Genomic DNA, 19,744 nt, shown 5'->3' with positions numbered 1-19,744 from the left:
CACATACTGCATCAATTACAGCATCATGGCTGCGTAGAAGAAGGGTCCGGGTACTGAACTGCAGTCCAGATCTTTCACCCATAGAAAACATTTGGTGCATCATAAAACGGAAGATACGACAAAAAAGACCTAAGACAGTTGAGCAACTAGAATCCTACATTAGACAAGAATGGGTTAACATTCCTATCCCTAAACTTGAGCAACTTGTCTCCTCAGTCCCCAGACATTTACAGACTGTTGTAAAGAGAAAAGGGGATGTCTCACAGTGGTAAACATGGCCTTGTCCCAACTTTTTTGAGATGTGTTGTTGTCATGAAATTTAAAATCACCTGATTTTTCTCTTTAAATTATACATTTTCTCAGGTTAAACATTTGATATGTCATCTATGTTCTATTCTGAATAAAATATGGAATTTTGAAACTTCCACATCATTGTATTCCATTTTTATTTACAATTTGTACTTTGTCCCAACTTTTTTGGAATCGGGGTTGTAAGCTGTACTTGATTTTTTTTTTTTAAATAATGGTAGGAGACGTGAATAATAATTAATTAAATTTGGTTAAAAATGCAAAGTTATCATTTTGGGGAGACATGGAACATCAGAAACAAAGCAGAACAACAACAGTGGGATCCTGCACCACAATAACTTATGCATTTATTTGTATATAGGCCTGCGGGTCTTTAATAACATGTTTTCACTGTAATTACACTGGATGCCTATCAGCATTATGAGTTAATAATGAGCATAGCTCTTAAAGGTGAAAAACTAAAGCACTAAAGTCTATTAATAAACAGTAAAGAGTAAAAGACGATCATGTTCTGTAGACAACTATAGCTCTATAGACTGATCTATAGAGAAAACAATAGAATAAGTGGTGCCCTGGGCACCTGTTTTGTTGTTGTTGCTGCTGTTATTGTGACTCCACACACAAATATTCATGGTAGTTTGATGAGTAAAAATGCATTACAAGAATTCAGATTTAGCAATCTTCTAAAATTTTGAACATTTTTGTCTAGCCAGCTTCTATAATAGGCTTAAAAACACTGCCTCAATACTCGCCAGCATACCTCCAGAGTCTGAGCCACCCCTATGCGCCAGCCAGAGCCCTACACTCCGCTACTGCTGGTTGTCTGACCCCTCTTCCTCTCCACTCCTGCCCAGTCTGCTCAAGACGGCTGTCTGTTCTGGCTCCCTGTTGCTGGAATGACCTTCTCATTGAGGTCAGAACTGCTGACTCCCTGTCCACTTTCAAGCACAGACTGAAGACTCATCTCTTCAGGCTGCACCTCTCCCCTTCTTTCCTGCCCACTGTGTAACTGCGTATCGGTCTAGAACAACCCAGGCTGTGTCTGTTTGGTTGTACTTTTGGGGCGGCACGGTGGTGTAGTGGTTAGCGCTGTTACCTCACAGCAAGAAGGTCCAGGTTCGATCCCCATGGCCGGTGAGGGCCTTTCTGTGCAGAGTTTGCATGTTGTTCGCATGGGTTTCCTCCGGGTGCTCCGGTTTCCCCCACAGTCCAAAGACATGCAGGTTAGGTTAACTGGTGACTCTAAATTGTCCGTAGGTGTGAATGTGAGTGTGAATGGTTGTCTGTGTCTATGTGTCAGCCCTGTGATGACCTGGCGACTTGTCCAGGGTGTACCCCGCCTTTCGCCCGTAGTCAGCTTGCCTGTGACCCTGTAGAACAGGATAAAGTGGCTTGAGATGATGAGATGAGTTTGTACTTTTTCAGTTCACTTGTATGGATGGCTTGCTTTCCTTGGCTGTTTGTGGAGTATTAGTACTTCAGCAGAATATTACACTAAGTATTATTATGTCACTTGCTCAGTTGGCACTAGAACTTTCTTGTCTAGAAGTTCAGTACTTCGTGGACCTGACTTTTGCACTTGTCATACATCGCTCTGGATAAGAGTGTCTGCTAAATACCTGTAATGTAATGTAATCTCATCAAAGGCTAAATTCAGACTGTAAACACTGTAATTTAATCAGCAATGATTCTGGTTTTAAAAGTACAATTAATCATGAGAAATGAAAAGTCACTGTCAGCTTGTTTCTTCTGGTTGTAGTTCATGTATTTACTTACATTACTAAGTATTACTACAACATTTGTGGGCCGCAAAATAGAATTGCTCTATGTTAAAATAGAGATGACAAATAAAATTGGTGGTTTATTTCTGCTCAGTGTATGAAAGAAGTGACCTACAATATCATTTGAAATTAAACAGTTTGCAGATTTTAATATGTGCAAAACTCCAAATGAAAACGTTTATGGTCATGAAAAGTGAGCAAGTGTGAAAGAGTGCAGTGTTATGTAATGATGTTATTGCATGTAATTGTGTTTTGTGGCTTAGGAATTTTGAATTGAGAATTACAAACACACAAAAAAAGTGACATTGATCACTTATTTTTTCACCCGATTAATCTCACCTTGTAGACATCCTTATTGTTTCTCTTCTGAAGACTGGGCAATGAAATGTGAGGCTAAAGAAATACCGTATAACAGTGTTATTTGTTAGTTATTTTATGCTCACACACACAAACTGTTAAACACAAAGTTGTGCCGAACCCAATCCAGGCTTGAGGCAAACCACTTTTTGTTGACTTGGCCAGAATTGCAGCAGTAGGGTGGCCAGTTCTCCTTTCTGCGCACTCAAACACACATTCACACCTATGGTCAATTTCGAGTAGCCAGTTAACCTAACTGCATGTCTTTGAACTGTGGAGGAAACCGGAGAACCCAGAGGAGACCCACGCAGACACGGGGAGAACATGCAAACTCCACACAGAAAGGTCCACCAGCCACTGGGCTCAAACCCAGAACCTTCTTGTTTGAGGCAACAGTGCTAACCACGACATCACTGTGTTGCCCAAACACAGAAAGTACATAGTTCTATCTAGGTGAATACACTATATGGTCAAATGTATTTGGACACCTGACTACCACTTCAGATGCTTGTTAAACATCCCATTCCAAAACTATGGACATTAATATGAATTTGTTCTTTCCTTTGCGGCTGTAACAGCCTCCATTCTTCAAGGAAAGCTTTCCACTAGATTTTGGAACATGGTTATGGGGATTTCTGCTAATTCATCCAAAAAGTATTACCCATGTTGGGTGAGATGATCTGGCATATGGTCTACGTTCCTGTTCATCCCAAAATGGTTGAGTGTGATTGAAGTCAGGGCTCTTTGCAGGCCACTTGATTTTCAGACCAAATTTGGCAAACCATGTCTTTGTGGAGATTTTCTGCAAAGGGGCATTGTCATGTCATGCTGGAACAGGTTTGAGCCTCTAAGGTCCAGTAAAGGGGCGGCATGGTGGTGTAGTGGACGAGGGCCTCTCTGTGTGGAGTTTGCATGTTCTCCCCGTGTCTGCATGGGTTTCCTCCAGGTGCTCCAGTTTCCCCCCACAGTCCAAAGACATGCAGGTTAGGCTAATTGGTGACTCTAAATTGACCGTAGGTGTGAATGTGAGTGTGAATGGTTGTTTGTCTCACTCAGTGCGTTTACATGCACATAGAGAAAATCGAATTTCTGCCGTTGCTCGACTGAAATCGAAGTTCTAAATGCCATGGAAACACCTTAGCTAGGCTGAAATCAAACCGAACTTGATTTCTTGTAATCGAGCTACACGACCTAGATTATGCGATTTTAGCCGAGCTACTTAGTGCATCGAGTTAGCCTGGGCCCGCCCATCCTAAGTGTGATGCAACACGAGGGCCTGTTGCGAGCTTAGTCTGGCAAGGCAAGCTATCTCCAGCTCTTCCAAGCTCCCGAAAAATCGGGAGCCAATCAACTTTGAGCATCTCCAACGGCCCTGGGTAGAGGCGTGTTCAAGGCAGTGACGTAGTAGAACTGCGACCGGAAGCCATAGATTGTTTACAGAATCTATGCCGGAAGTGCTTCATTCACTAGAAACATTACGAACATGGAGCAGCGGCAAGCCTTTGACACAGCGGTAGATGCTGTATTGAAAGCATTCAACAGGAAGTTCTCATTGAAAACGGAGCAAAGAGCAGCCCTGGAGGTATTTATCTTCTTCCTGTTACTCAAGCAGTTTCCGTCGCGTCACATACGTCAGAGGAAAGAGTGATGTGATTGGTTTAAGCTTCGTCACAGTTTTTTCTGGCTTCGACCAGTAGCAAACTGAGGCATTTCAGGGAGGCGGGTCAACCATGCGCTTTGGGAAATGGTTGGGCTTAATATCTTTGCCAGACCAAATGCTCGCAGAGCTTTGAAGTCGTGTTAGCCAGACTACTATCGAGCTACGTAGTCGAGCTACTTACTTCAGCACTGCCCCTTCCGGAAGTGACGAGTGACGAGACCACAAGCGGGACACACAACAGCCCCGGTCGGCATGACAACGAATCATGAATCTTTTCTTTTTGTGGCATTGTTTGCACTGTTAAAATTTATCTCACTTACTGTATCACCAAATACATCTGTACAGCTGTTGCATAGCTGTGAATTGTGTACATAAAACAAGTCACTGTATTTGTGTGTGTGTGTGTGTATATATATATGTCCAATATCTGAGGAATGTCAATAAAAACAAAACAATTGAACTTTTTGTGTGTTTATTAAGACATAAGTTAAATTGTAAGCAAAAAATGGACTTTAGAAAAATATACAATTGTGCAAAATAAGTTGTCTTACAAAACAGTGGTCTGCGCAGGACAGTTTGTAGCCATACAGTCTGTTAGAGCAAGCCTAACAGCTTGAGCACGGAACTTGTGAACACGGAACTGCCAGTGTTGCCAGATTGGGCGGTTTTAAGTGCATTTTGGCAGATTTGAACATGTTTTGGGCTGGAAAACGTCAGCAGTATCTGGCAACACTGCTGATAACTTTGTTTATACTCTTGAATAGCTCTTCTTCATGACAACAACCGGAAGTGTACCAACACAATGGGGCGTGTAGCGCCACCTGTGGCTCGGGTGCACAATGTACCTCACACAATAGCTCGATTTCCTTGTGTGCATGTAGGATTGGATTTCTCTGGCACCCCTGCTGGGACCCTTAGCTCGATTACCGACAGTAGCTCGATTTGGATGTGCATGTAAACGCACTGTATGTGTCAGCCCTGCAATGACCTGGTGATTTGTCCAGGGTGTACCCCGCCTCTCGCCCATAGTCAGCTGGAATAGGCTCCAGCTTGCCTGCGACCCTGTACAGGATAAGCAGTTACAGATAATGGATGGATGGTTGGATGGATGGATGGAAGGTCCAGTAAAGGGAAATGTTCATGCTACATCATACAAATACTTTCTAGACCATTCTGTGCTTCCAACTTTGAGGCAAGGTTCAGAGAAGGCTGACATATGAGAGTGAAGGGCAGGTGTCCACATACGTTTGGCCATATAGTGTATGTTACACAGAGACATGATTCATAATTTTATTATTATTATTATTATTATTATTATTATTATTAATAAATACTTGAAAATTATTTTCTGAAGAAAAGTAATGTGTTCACTTTCCACACTCTTTTCTCTTGTCATGAGATACCTTGTAATTAAATTGAATTGCACTGATCCACTGTTAAACTATGGATATATTATTGATTACCCTGCTACTTTTAAAAATCACAGTCATAGTTAACTAGCTAATGGGTTCAAAGTTCAGACAGTTAACAGTTCAACGGACATACCACACTCCAGAAAATGTAAATTTAAACCTGTTTGTTACTGAGACTTGTTACTGGAGAGTCTAATTGCACCTGACAGAAAATAGCATTGTCCACTGAGAAGTGTGTGAAGTCAGCTTTTATCAGCCAACTGAACATATCACATGACTGCTACATATTATTTTCAGTTCTATGCCTCAGCATATTACCTACCATAAATTATTGGCTTTATTTTCACACTATAACTTTCCAACATTAATTGGGCTGGATGGATGGATGATGGATGGATGGATGGATGGATGGATGGATGGATACTTTATTGATCCTAAAGGAAATTTAGGAGCACTATGTTAACATTACCTAGCTTATTAGTTATTGATCCCAAAGGAAATTTAGGAGCACTATGTTAACATTACCTAGCTTATTAGTTATGTTAATTCTCCAGAAGGTGTTTGATATTGGCTAGCCAATATTGCCTATATAGCATAATAAAACAGTTACCAATTACTTGCAAAATAGCTAATTTCAAATTAAGTATAGTATGTTAACAGATAACATTTTTATTTTTGGCCATCCATGAGCAACAGATGTTAGAAATGTAATCATTAAGAGTTTGTGAAACATAACTATATTTGATGGATAATTGTCATGATAATATTTATCAGTTGCTAATGTAGGCAAGATTTTTAAATTAGAATGATACTGATTTATCAATATGGCTTCATATTCATGATCATTATTTATTTATACAGGGTGAGTGGCTATGTTTGAACTGCCAGACTCAGAGAGCCCTATCTGGTAACCTGGGAGACATTGGACAAATTCACAGACCAGTACCTATACCTGGAACTAAAGCAGCAGCTTTACCCAAAGCCCAAACAATCAAAATATTAGAAGGTGGTCAGGCCACTGAAACCCCTGGGCCTACTGTCCTTAAACATACACCTGAAGAACAAATAATGGCCTCAAAAGTACTACCTGTGGAACCCATTGAAGCTGCTGACAAAATGGATGAATTGAAAAGTATACCTCCAAAACCTACAGTAAGAGAGGAGAAATTGACTACAGAAGAACTCATACAAAAAGCAAGCTCTCAGGAAGCAGAGACACTCCAGATAGAATCAGAAACACCACCTACTGAAGCGGTCATCACAGCAGTTGAGTTAAAAAGTGAAACTGTACAACCAATGGTCAGTACAAAAGATGAACCAACACAGGCAATGGACTCTCCAAACATAATGAAGCCTCCTACTGTTGAAGCATCACTTGAATTCAAGGAGGCTTGTGAACTTACATATATGGTAATGTATACACACACACACACACACACACACACACACACACACAAAGTTACAGTTAATACCTTTTTGCAAAACCCATTTACTCATTTCACAAAAATCATTATTTATGAACTAATACAAGTATTTGTTTTACAGGTAGCAAAATTGGCAGAAGATTCTGCATTTCCAGATAAACTTATCCAAAATGAAGAGGCTTTAATTCAGTTAAATATTACTCCTACTAAGCACTGTGAAAGTGAAAGCATAGTACTCTCAGTATCAGGGGACAAGACAAACAACTTGAAAGTGAATGATAAAGACCCACAGGGACCGAATACATTTCCAGTTTCACCTGAATCATACAGTTCATCTGAGGAAGAGCTTAAAGAGATTCAGAGGGCTAGCGAGTCTCTTTTTGAGGAAACTGCAGCAGAGCTGGCCCATATTAAAGAAACAGTGTGGACAAAACAGCATTCTGATTCTGGAGATGAAGAGCTCATACAGATACAGATAAAGCAAACAAGTGAAAATAAGGATTTGTCACCAACTCATCAACAAAGTTGCATCGCAAAACAGATCAGAGAAAAAGACAATCAAGTTCTGCATGAAGACAGTGATGCAGATACTGGAAGTACCGATCATGAAGCTGAAAGAGTGATAAAGCAACTTAATGTGCCCGAAGAAAGTGTTGATAGTCGCCTCTTGTCTCAAGAACAAGAAGGTCATTTAATGCAGGCCAGTCCCATCGATAAAACAGTAAAAACATTTCACCCAAATGATAATGAAAATGAAGAAACCAGAGACCTTAACAACACAAGAGCTATTTCTGTACAACAAAATGCTCCTGTCAGTCAGACTTCAGAAGAAGAGAGCTTAGCTGAAGATATGTCTAAAGACGGTGGATCTTCCAGCATGCAAGCATCACACATCACATCAGGAACCACATCACCTACATCTATGTCTTCACTTGGTGAAGAAAGTGATAGCAGTCCATGTCACAAGAAGGAGAATTTAGAGGGCAAGCAGCAACGAAAAGTTAAGCATAGGCCAGGTCAAACCCTTCAAACTATAGCAGACTCTTCTGAGGAGGAAGAGATCCTGGGGGAAGGAGATCAACTTATAGAACAAGAAATACAAAGGGACACTGATCAAAGACAGCTCAAAATGTCTTACAAAAAATCCAGTAAAGAAAAAGACAATTTGCTAGATCATCCATCAAATCACTCTCAGATAGAGTGCATACCTAAAATTGATGAAGTTTTGCAAGTTTCAGAAATAAAAATATATGAGACATTTTCTTACTCAAACATCTCACCAAGTACAGAGTCAGAACAAGAAAATGTTGTTAGCCACCAACTGCCACCAGTGGATGTGATGCGTAATGTTGGAGAGAAACAATTAAAGAGTGCAGATGAGGCATATGAAGAAATTATGCAGAAAGCCCAAGAACTCAAAGCTATGACAAAGAAAATCACTCCACCTGATATTGAGCCACTGTATGAAGGCATGCTGATAGAGGACTACGCTTACGAGTCATTAGTGGAGGAACCAGCACAGGCTATAGGAGGTGATCATAATACTACTGTAAATGAGTACTTGACTAATGTGTCTGTTCAACAAACAGAAAGAAAGCTTCAAACACCAGAGGAGGCCTATGAGGAGAGGCAGAAAAATAGAGAACTCATGCTAAAAGATCAAACATTTGAACATGCACAGCTAAACAAATCAGCTCCTCACAGAGATACCACTGTAACTGCCATTACTGACACTTGTTATGTAAATATATCAGAAAACTATGAGTTTACAAAACCCCAAGATGAAAATTGGCAGTGGTATGCTGAAACTGCAAATGACGAACTGCTGGAGAGGGAAAAAGAAGTTATGACACCAGGAACAAGTCCTACACAATCAACTCCTCTATCACCGGTATCACCTTTGTCTTTATCTGAGCCTTTATATGATTCTTCTGAAGTAGTACAAATTCCCTCAAGTGGGGAAGAGGATAATGACAAGGATGAATTTGCAACTGAACCTATTGAGTGTGCCATGGAGCCTTACATGGCGGAGTCAATACCTTCACAAGATCAGCCTGTTAAAAATGTTCTCTATCCTATTCCTGACCTAAAAATTACTCAGTGTTCATCTGGTGAAGAGGAGGCTGAGGATGAAGAGAGTATCACACAAGAATATGAAATAGTTATGTTAAATGGTATTGTTCAGTGTGATGACAGATCAGAGGAAGCTTCTGAATTTATAGAATCTTCACTAGAGGCACAGTCAATAGAGTCTGAGCCAACATCTGTTGTGTCTGAAGTTCCACTGTCAAAATCAGCACTTGAACATGTGTCCCTTGCTTCTGCTTGGGATTCACAAGCATCTCCTCAGTCTCTGCCAAGTAAATCCTTAGATTTTACAACATCTTCCTCATGTGTTATAGATCAGACTGCAGGGCAAGCTTCCATTCCACCAAAACCCTATGTTGCTGAAAGTCCAACAAGTCTCGGATCTGATTCTGCACAAGGTATAATTTCAGTGGCAGACTTAGTATCAAAACCAGCATGTCAAGATTTTGTACGACCTCATTCTACTGTAATTGACATCTCTGTTGAAGAAATTGTATGCCCCTCCCAAGTTGCTGCATCTACCCAACAAACCGTAAAGATCTCAACAGCTCCAAGTCTACCTGGGATGTCTGCTACTAAACCACCACTAGTTTCAAAGCCAACACTAGTTTCTTCTCAAGCAGATACTGCTGTTTCTGAATCATCAGTGACTCCAGAACCAAACCAAGCTACTAAGCCAGCTGATGTCTCCATTTCTAAGCCACTACTAGCTCCTAAACCAGTTTTCACCTCAAAGCCTACCCCAGATGCAATTATTGTTACAATACAAGATGGAGTATCACAACCTGATTCAGTTTTACAGACTACATATTCAAAAACAATTTTGGAACCAACAAATATTGTAGATTATTCTACCCTCATGTCAACAACTACAGTAACTCCAGTGTCCACACATGAGCAAATTACAGCTTCTGTCACAAGTCAAGCAGTGAGTTCATCCTCAGTAGTAGCTACAGTGTCTTTAATCCCAGATTACCCAACTGCACCAGTTTATGTGTCACAGGCCCAAATTCCATGCATAACTTCAACTCCTTTTGTGCCTGATGTTGTATTTCCTACATCAGAACACCCAATTCAAGTACCATCTTTAGATCCCACTCCTAGATATACCAGAAGAGAACATGCATCTTCTGCCATTATTCCAGAACCTGTTCCAATTGTTGTCAAAATCCCAGACCTCGTGTCTTCTTCACCTTCAGAGTATCCAATTCATAGTGCAGGTGTAATATCTACACAAGCACACACTCCTGCTTTACCAAGTACCTCAACCATAGATCAAGGTCATATTTCTACCCCAACTGCAGTATCAACCTACTCCTCAAAAGACACTCTCGCTACAGGCCAGAGTGTATCTTTTAAACCATGTGCTCTTTCCTCATCTGTGGAACAGGGCTATATTTGTTCAACTGTTTCAGAACCAACAAAACCAAGTGCTCCAGTCAATTCTTTCATACAACACCAGCATGTTTCACCCACTGTTCCTGGTGCAGATATGACAGCTATGACCCCAGCTATTAAAATTCCTATTCCTTGTATAGATGCAGACAAATCACTTCTGGAACAAACAGCAGCCCATGAACTCAGTGTTGCAGTTTCACAAACCGTCCAATCTGTAGACCATACTGCCCCAAAGGTTTTTCCAACCATAAATACAACTGTAGCCTTTGTAACTTTATCTTTTCAACCAACTCAGTCAATAGGAGTGGACACAAAGCCAAAGACAGGAAATTTTCAACCTGCAGTAGAAGGCTTTCATACTGTGACTCCTGCTTTGCAGACAGGACAAGATACTGCTATCATTGTGCCAAATGTTGAAAGTATACCCATGATAAAACAAGAAACACAGGCTATCATTACTAATACGTTGGCAACCTCCATTCAACAAGTTCGAAGTCCACCTGTTGTGAGTGTTTCCCCTGTTATCAGTTCAGATGCTTCTCCTCTTGTGGGACTGAAAGCTAGCTTGCCTAGTGACTTAACTTTTGCGTCAATACAACTTGAACCTCAAGTGGCACCTATCTCCAGAGAAAGAGCAGATAAGCCATTCATTGAATTTCCACCACCACCTGCAGTTTCACCACCAGCCCTACCACCTGATAGTTTACCTAATACACCGTTTAACCAACAGTCAGTGGTACCCACTACTATTGAATCTGTCAAAAGTATAGTGAGCCAAGCACCTACAGCATCAGTGAATCAATTTGCAACCAGCATACACAAGTCACCTCCCCCAGTCCCACCTAAGCCATTTTGTGTACCAGGTAGCCTAGCATTCAGTCACAAATCAAGAGAAAGTGTAAAACCATCAGTAATTCATGAATCTACAGTTGCCCAAATTGGGCATGCTGCAACTTTACCAAGAACAAGAGAACCTCCCAAGGCCCTTCCACTATCCTTGACTGCCCCCACTGACATCAAGCACAGTATCTCATCTCCAAAATCTCCCTTGTCACCTAGATTTGCTAAAACTCTTGAGACATATGTTGTTATAACACTGCCATCAGAACCAGGATCACCAGTGGAAGGTGTTACAACCCAAGCTCCAATATGTAGACCATCTCTACCAACTCCTAAGCAGCAGGGTCTTGCTATTGAATCAACAACGTTTACGCCACCTGTGGTGTGTGCACCACTGATCATGGTTTCACAACCTGGAATAGCTCCCCTACCAAAAGTAATATCTGGCCCTACTTTTACAGCACCAATTATTTCAGGACAAACTGGGGACTCTGCATCAGATGTTACAAATAAGAGCTCAACAGATGACACAGTTGCTTCAGCATCAAGTGCAGTTTCAGTACCATATTCAATAGCTCCTAGCTATGGTTTTGTGCCCCAAACAGAAACAGATGTACTACCAACCAAAATGTATGAGGAAAAAAATGTTTACTCTGCACCACATGTGACCACAACAACGTATCCTGCACCAGAACTGGTTTCCAAACCCACTGTAACATCAACAGTTCTGGGTGAAATTTCGGACATGACTACAGAACCTAAAATAAATTTTGTGTCAACAGGGATTTCAGCTCCACCATCAAGTATAGTTTCAATACCATATTCAGTAGCAACAAACCTTGATTTTGTGCCCCAAATAGAGACAGTTATACAACCAATCAAAAGGGAAACTCATGAGGAAAAAGCCACTTACTCTGTACCACCTGTGGCTGCAACAATATGTCTTGCACCAACAGAGGTTTCCATACCCATTGTGACATCACCATTTGTGGATGAAATTCCAGACATGACTATAGAACCAAAAATAAATAAAGTGTCTACAGTCATCTCAGCACCAGCGTCAAATGCGTTTTCAGTACCATATTCAGTCGCACCAAGCCCTGCTTTTGTGCCCCAAATACAGACAGCAGTACCAATAAAAAATAAAATGTATGATGAAAAACCCATTTACTCTGCATCACCTATGAACACAACAGTACATCCTGCCACAACAGTGGTTTCTGTAGCATCACCAGAGACATTGCTTGCAGTATCCGGTGTGACAGAAATTCCAGCCATGACCATAGAACCAAATAACATATCAGCAGTGATCTCAGCTACAGAATTGTGTGCCACTCATATTTCAGCTCCACAATCTCAGTCACTGGTACCTGCATCACTACAAATAAAAGAAATACCTGTAGAGTTGACACCAGCGTCCTTCACAATAGGTATTACTCCAACATCTTCAAGGGAACCTTCAGCTTCACCTGATGTCATGCAAGGGCTTGAGAGGCAAATGATTCAAACAGTTTACCCTGCTCCTGTAACAGTGACAAAACTCCCACTCTCCTCAGATAACCTGGCAAAACAAATGTTGGAACTGGAAGAAGAGGCTAAATCCACAAAAGGTCCATCCTCTGACCAGATTCAACAGCACCAAATATGTATTGAATCACAACAAATGGTACCATCAGTGTCTGCATCAATATATACTGCACATACTACAGCAGTACCATTTGCTCAATTCAAAAAATCAGTTGAGAGTCAAGAACTAAGAGGAACTGATAAAGTCTTGTCTAGCATGAGCCAGCTGTACTCTACAATTGCAACAACAGAACAGCACCAATATGCATTACCTAATCTTTTGGCACAAGTTGTCACAACTGAAGTCCAGAGAACTACTACAGTATCAGTTGTTCAAGAAAGAATAGCTCTAGAACCTATTTCAGATCCTACATCCAGACAAGCAACACCTAAACAAAGTGGAAAAACACATTGTATTGATGATGTTATAGATCTCACAACATTAAAGGTCAGTCTTTCAATGACTGACAAAGGAATGGACCTGACAGCCCCTGATTCAAATCTGCAGTCTTTCTTAAATGATTCAAGTTGTCGACAGATAACTGCTGTGCAGCCAAAAATTGTAAACCTAAGTGCTGAGATAACTCCTGCTACAACACTTTCTGTTGCGACAAATAGCATGACTGTTGTTACCTGCACTGCAACATTCACATACAACAATAATATTACAGTTGATGCTACCCCCAACTTGCAAAGTGTTACTTCAATGCCTCTGCCACTTAAAACACACAAACCATTTGAACCTCTGGCACAAATAGTTTACAGACCAGTGAATTCACAACCAAAACCCATATGCAATACAGAGATCCCCATTAATCTATCACGTGGGCCTGCTGAAATCACAGCACTTTCATCTTTACCTGTCAAAATGTCCCCAATAATCTACACACCTTCCAGTGTACCTATTCATATTGAGGCTTCTGCAGGTGGAGCTATGGACCTCACAATATCAAAGCCAAAGAGAACCATGTTGGCTCTTACTGCATCCACTGGAGTGGTTACGAGTGTTGTTGAAGATGTGGCACCTGTAGATCTGACATCAGGGAGGCAAACAGTGTGCTGTGATATCCTCTATAGACTTCCATTTACAGGAAGCTGCAGAACACAGCCTCCAATGACCACAACAGATAAACAGTTTGTTGCAAGAAATTATGATCAACATAATGCCACAACCCAAGCACATGAGGACTTGAGTAATATAAAAACATTAGGGTTTGGTGGAAATTTCACACAAAATGGATTTGTCAGCCAAAATGATGCAAGAGATGGGGCAATTGATTTGACATCAGCAAAAATGTCAAGAGGTCAGTATTATAGTGCATGTGTATTTTGGTAATTTCAAGTTTTGTGTTTCCTGTTTTTCTTGAGTTTTTTTTTTAATATATGAACAGGTCTGATTATTTTCACTCATTTGTTCTTTTTCTTATACAGATGCATGCATGTGCCTTCGTGTTCTCCCTCGGTGTTTTGGCTTTGCATCATGCTAGTATGACAAGAGTGATTCATGCATGCTTGCTGGTTTCCTCTTTGTAGTCAATTTCACAGAACCTGTATGACCTAAGTATAGTCTATGTGAGACTGGTAGATTTATTGAACTAAAAAGTGTAAATTTCCAACCACTACAGATGAGGCCCTGGACTACTCAAAGAAAGGTACAAAGTCAGTGAGTGGGATAACCACCACTCACTCTTCCCAAGGAATATCTTCAGGAAATAATAATGAACTAAGATCATCACCTGGAGTTGTGTACTCATCTGTTGTTCCACCCATTCCATCCACATTTGCAATTACCACTCAGCCAGGCTCAATTTTCAGTACAACATGCAACAGTCTCACCAGTCTAACAAAGCCATTTTCAACACAGATCCAGGCTTCACCATATGATCTAATGAATTCCACTGAATTCAACCAATCAATATTCTTAGAAACCGATCCATCCAAGGGTATATTGCCTTCCACCTTCACCAACCTGCTTCCCTCAATATCAGCCTTTCCAGAACTATATTCTGATGCTACTCTTGAGGTCATTGCAGCCTCTCTGGATGCCCTTGTCTCCCCAAATTTCCCTACCTTGGATGACAGCAAGAGTCAGCAGTACCAAGCTGAACATGAGTTTTTGCAATTAGAGAAACTGAAGCAGCTGTGCCTGGCTGAGGAACTTGAATGGGAGAGACAGGAGATACAACGTTATCGTGAACAGGAGCAGCTGATTGTTCAAAAGGAATTAGAGGAACTGCAGAGCATAAAACAACAGCTCCTAATGCAGCAAGAAGAGGAACGTAAGGCTCATCTCATTCTTCAACAGGAGACCTTTGCCCAGCAACAACTACAGCTTGAGCAAATCCAACTTCTACAGCAGCAACTACAGCAACAGTTACAGGAACAGAAAATATATCCATATGGCTTTGATGGCATATCTCAAACCACTAGCTCAGGTGTTGTCCTCAATTCCCAATACTGCAGAGGAGATAATGGGCAGTACTGGCCAGTGAAGGATGACAACATATTATCAAAAGTCACTGCCTCTTCAACTAGTCAAGATCAGTACACTCCATCTAGTGATTTATTGCAGCACAGTTTGAACATACCTAATGAAAATGATCTTAAACAAACAGAGGAACAAAAACAGGATTCAGAGAAGCTGCCTGCCATAGTCACCAAGCAAGTCAGTGGGCAAAATGTAGAGTCAAGTATTAAGAAAATAAGTAGTAATTGTGTTCAGACAGATGAGGAGGAAGGCTTGGAAAGGCCTTACTCCGGGAGGAGAAGGAAAAGTAGGAAAAGTGTTGATAGCTGTGTGCAAACTGATGACGAGGATCAGGATGAATGGGATGTCCCTGTAAGAAGCAGGCGCAGATCTCGTTCCAGCAGATTTGCAGATGGGGAAAGGATTAAAGGCTCCAAAGTATCCAGCATTGCAATCCAAACCGTGGCTGAGATCTCAGTTCAAACAGATCATTCTGGAACTCTAAAGAGGTCACCAGTCCGAGCTCAAGTAGATGCTACATTTGACCTGCACAGAGGAGGAGAAATAGAGAGTGACTCAGACTTTACATCTGACAAAGATAAGAAACATTCAACTCCCATCGAAGTTGGTGTCAACACTCATCTAAAAGCAGATGGTATGAGCATCTCTTCAGTACCCAAATCTCCAAAAGTATTGTACTCCCCAGTCTCACCTATATCTCCTGGAAAGAGCACTCACAGAGTGCTAACAGCTGAACCAACTAGACACCCAAGTAGCCCAAGATCACTGAAGGCCTCGCAACGATCTCTGTCTGATCCCAAGTCTCTGAGTCCCACAGCTGATGAGAGAATCATGTACCAGTATTCAGATGCCTGTTCAGTAAGTACTGCTGATAATTTATAGAGCTCTTTTCAGGGTAATCAGATACATTATAAATTGCAGGTTTTTGGGATATAAAAAATTAAACCAAGATAAATCATGTCCAATTTTTTTTACCCTTAATGTGATGTAGCAAGCAACAGATTTCAAGTGAAAAACAAATAGAAATGTTTTAGGAGGGAAAAAAATACAATACCTTGGTTACACCTGGTTTCCTGTGCACAGCCCTCTTCAAGTCATTCCACAAGTTGGAGAAAGGATTTAGGTCTCAGATATGAGAGAACCATTCCATAATGTTGATCATCTTCTTCTGAAGCTGTTCTTTTGTTGACTTGGATCATTGTTGTCCTGGAAGATGAAAGTTTTCATCATCTTCAGCTGTCTAGCAAAAGGCCTGCAGCTTTTGTGCCAAAATGAAGTGGTGCTTGAAAGTTTGTGAACCCTTTAGAATTTTCTATATTTCTGCATAAATATGACCTAAAACATCATCAGATTTTCACACAAGTCCTACAAGTAGATAAAGAGAACTCAGTTAAACAAATGAGTCAAAAATATTATCCTTGGTCATTTATTTATTGAGGAAAATGATCCAATATTACATATCTGTGAGTGGCAAAAGTATGTGAACCTTTGCTTTCAGTATCTGGCGTGACCCCCTTGTGCAGCAATAACTGCAACTAAAGGTTTCCGGTAACTGTTGATCAGTCCTGCACACCGGCTTGGAGGAATTTTAGCCCATTCCTCCATACAGAACAGCTTCAACTCTGAGATGCCAGTGGGCTTCCTCACATGAACTGCTTCCTTCCACAACATTTCAATTGGATTAAGGTCAGGACTTTGACTTGGCCATCCAAAACATTAACTTTATTCTTTTTTAACCATTCTTTGGTAGAATGATTTGTGTGCTTAGGGCCGTTGTCTTGCTGCATGACCCACCTTCTCTTGAGATTCAGTTCATGTACAGATGTCCTGACATTTTCCTTTAGAATTCGCTGGTATAATTCAGAATTCATTGTTCCATCAATGATGGCAAGCCGTCCTGGCCCAGATGCAGCAAAACGGGCCCAAACCATGATACTATTACACGCCGACTATTACACACCTTGCTTTTGGAGTGATCTTTGTTGGTCGACCACTCCTGGGGAGGGTAACAATGGTCTTGAATTTCCTCCATTTGTACACAATCTGTCTGACTGTGGATTGGTGGAGTTCAAACTCTTTAGAGATGGTTTTGTAACCTTTTCCAGCCAGATGAGCATCAACAAAGCTTTTTCTGAGGTCCTCAGAAATCTCCTTTGTTCGTGCCATGATTCACTTCCACAAACATGTGTAGTGAAGATCAGACTTTGATAGATCCCTGTTCTTTAAATACAACCCTGATTCCATAAAAGTTGGGACAAAGTACAAATTGTAAATAAAAATGGAATGCAATGATGTGGAAGTTTCAAAATTCCATATTTTATTCAGAATAGAACATAGATGACAGATCAAATGTTTAAACTGAGAAAATGTATAATTTAAAGAGAAATATTAGGTGATTTTAAATTTCATGACAACAACACATCTCAAAAAAGTTGCGACAAGGCCATGTTTCCCACTGTGAGACATCCCCTTTTCTCTTTACAACAGTCTGTAAACAGAAATCCTCAGAAATCTCCTTTGTTCGTGCCATGATGCACTTCCACAAACATGTGTTGTGAAGATCAGACTTTGATAGATCCCTGTTCTTTAAATAAAACAAGGTGCCCACTCACACCTGATTGTCATCCCATTGATTGAAAACACCTGACTCTAATTTCACCTTCAAATTAACTGCTAATCCAAGAGGTTCACATACTTTTGCCACTCACGGATATGTAATATTGGATCATTTTCCTCAATAAATAAATGACCAAGTATAATATTTTTGTCTCATTTGTTTAACTGGGTTCTCTTTATCTATGTTTAGGACGTGTGTGAAAATCTGATGATGTTTTAGGTCATATTTATGCAGAAATATAGAAAATTCTAAAGGGTTCACAAACTTTCAAGCACCACTGTACATTAGTATTTGGAGCTATCCATGTTTCCCTCTATCTTGATTGCAGCTCCAGTCCCAGGTTAAGAGAAACAGCTCCATAACATGATGCTGTCACCACCATACCTCACCATGGGCATGGTGTTCTTTCAGTGATAAGCCATTTTGCTTTTTCACCAAACTTGTATTTTAGAAATATGAGCCAATAAGTCCGACCTTGAGCTCATTATACCATAATGCATTTTGCCAAATTGTTTGAGGTGATTTAGGTGGGCTTGGATGTTTTGTTCCATAAAAGAAGGCTTCCATCTAGCCACCTACTGCATAGCCCAGACATGTAAATATTACAAGAGATTCTTCTCATTTGCGGGAAGTGGTCAGTACCTGCCAGATGGTCCTGTATTTCCTTTAAATTTAGAGGGATGTCTTGTTTTTGATGTCACTGTGGTGGCCCATTGTCTCGATTTGTTGTTGATGGCTTTAACAGTGTTCCATGGTACAGCTAATGTTTGGGAAATTATTTTGTACCTCTCTCCTCATCAATACCTTATGACAAAGAGATCCTGTACATGCTTTGTAAACTCTTTTGTGGACCATGGCTTAAGTACTTGCATAAAACCAAGAACCAAGAAAATCCTACAGAAACAGCTGATCTTTATTTAAGGTTAATCAGAAACACTTCATTGATGACAAGTGTGCAAAAGGTGGATGAGTCTTACTTAATTAGACATTTAAACAATAATTAGAACGTGATTGGTTAACTCTGAGCATATCCAGGTGACATTATACAATGGTGTGCACACCTGCAATTTTAACATGTTAAACAGTATGTGTAGACTGTTTATATCCACTGTGTGTGTGTGTGTGTGTGTGTGTGTGTGTGTGTGTGTGTGTGTGTGCGCATAATTCCAGTCAAATGTTTGGACATACCTTCTAATTCAATGTGTTTTCTTTACGTTTATTAATTAAAAGACACTATGATGATGAGCTGTCATTCTTCAGATAATATGGATGACTACAGTTGTTAAATAGGCTATTTACTGTATTTTTATTATTTACTGTTTATTGTTTCATGATCTCAAACGCATTAAGAAGGCAAGAAATTGCACTAATTAACTTTTGACTAGGCACCTGTTAATTGAAAAGCATTCCAGGTGACTACCCCATGAAGCTGGTTAAGATAATGCCAGTAGTGTGTAAAGGATCATCAAGGGAAATGCTGGCTACTTTGAAGAATCTAAAATATCAAACATATTTTTAAACAATTTTTGTTTAACACATAATTCCATATATATTCCAGATGTTATTTCATAGTTTTGATGCCTTCATTATTGACCTACAATGTCTGAATGAGTAGATGTGTCCACATATATAAAAGTTATTCCACAAAATTGAGTAGTCCATGAGCTGATAGCCGACGAGGTGCGTAGCGCCAAGTAGGCTATAAGCCATGTACGACGAGATTGAGTAGAATAACTGTTTTATTCTATCCACATTCACTGGATTTTCAGAAACACAGCAATTTTATCTTTTGCAAATTTGATAA

At 40.4% G+C, this 19,744-nt stretch overlaps 1 protein-coding gene across 1 annotated transcript in view; it reads left to right on the top strand.

Moving 5' to 3' along the window:
• pclob (piccolo presynaptic cytomatrix protein b) overlaps nucleotides 1–19,744 on the top strand; it is a 129,597-nt gene that overhangs the window by 50,038 nt on the left and 59,815 nt on the right. Inside the window, exons 13-16 of the mRNA XM_060924348.1 lie at nucleotides 6,381–6,929; nucleotides 7,065–12,134; nucleotides 12,393–14,139; nucleotides 14,461–16,181. Of these exons, the coding sequence (XP_060780331.1) occupies nucleotides 6,381–6,929; nucleotides 7,065–12,134; nucleotides 12,393–14,139; nucleotides 14,461–16,181 (9,087 nt within the window). The remainder of the gene's footprint in view (nucleotides 1–6,380; nucleotides 6,930–7,064; nucleotides 12,135–12,392; nucleotides 14,140–14,460; nucleotides 16,182–19,744) is intronic.

The sequence above is a fragment of the Neoarius graeffei genome, chromosome 6 (genome assembly GCF_027579695.1).
Source record: "Neoarius graeffei isolate fNeoGra1 chromosome 6, fNeoGra1.pri, whole genome shotgun sequence".
NCBI classification, from domain to species: Eukaryota; Metazoa; Chordata; class Actinopteri; order Siluriformes; family Ariidae; genus Neoarius; species Neoarius graeffei.
Note: the sequence above shows the minus strand (reverse complement) of the source record. Positions and strands in the feature narration are given on the sequence as shown.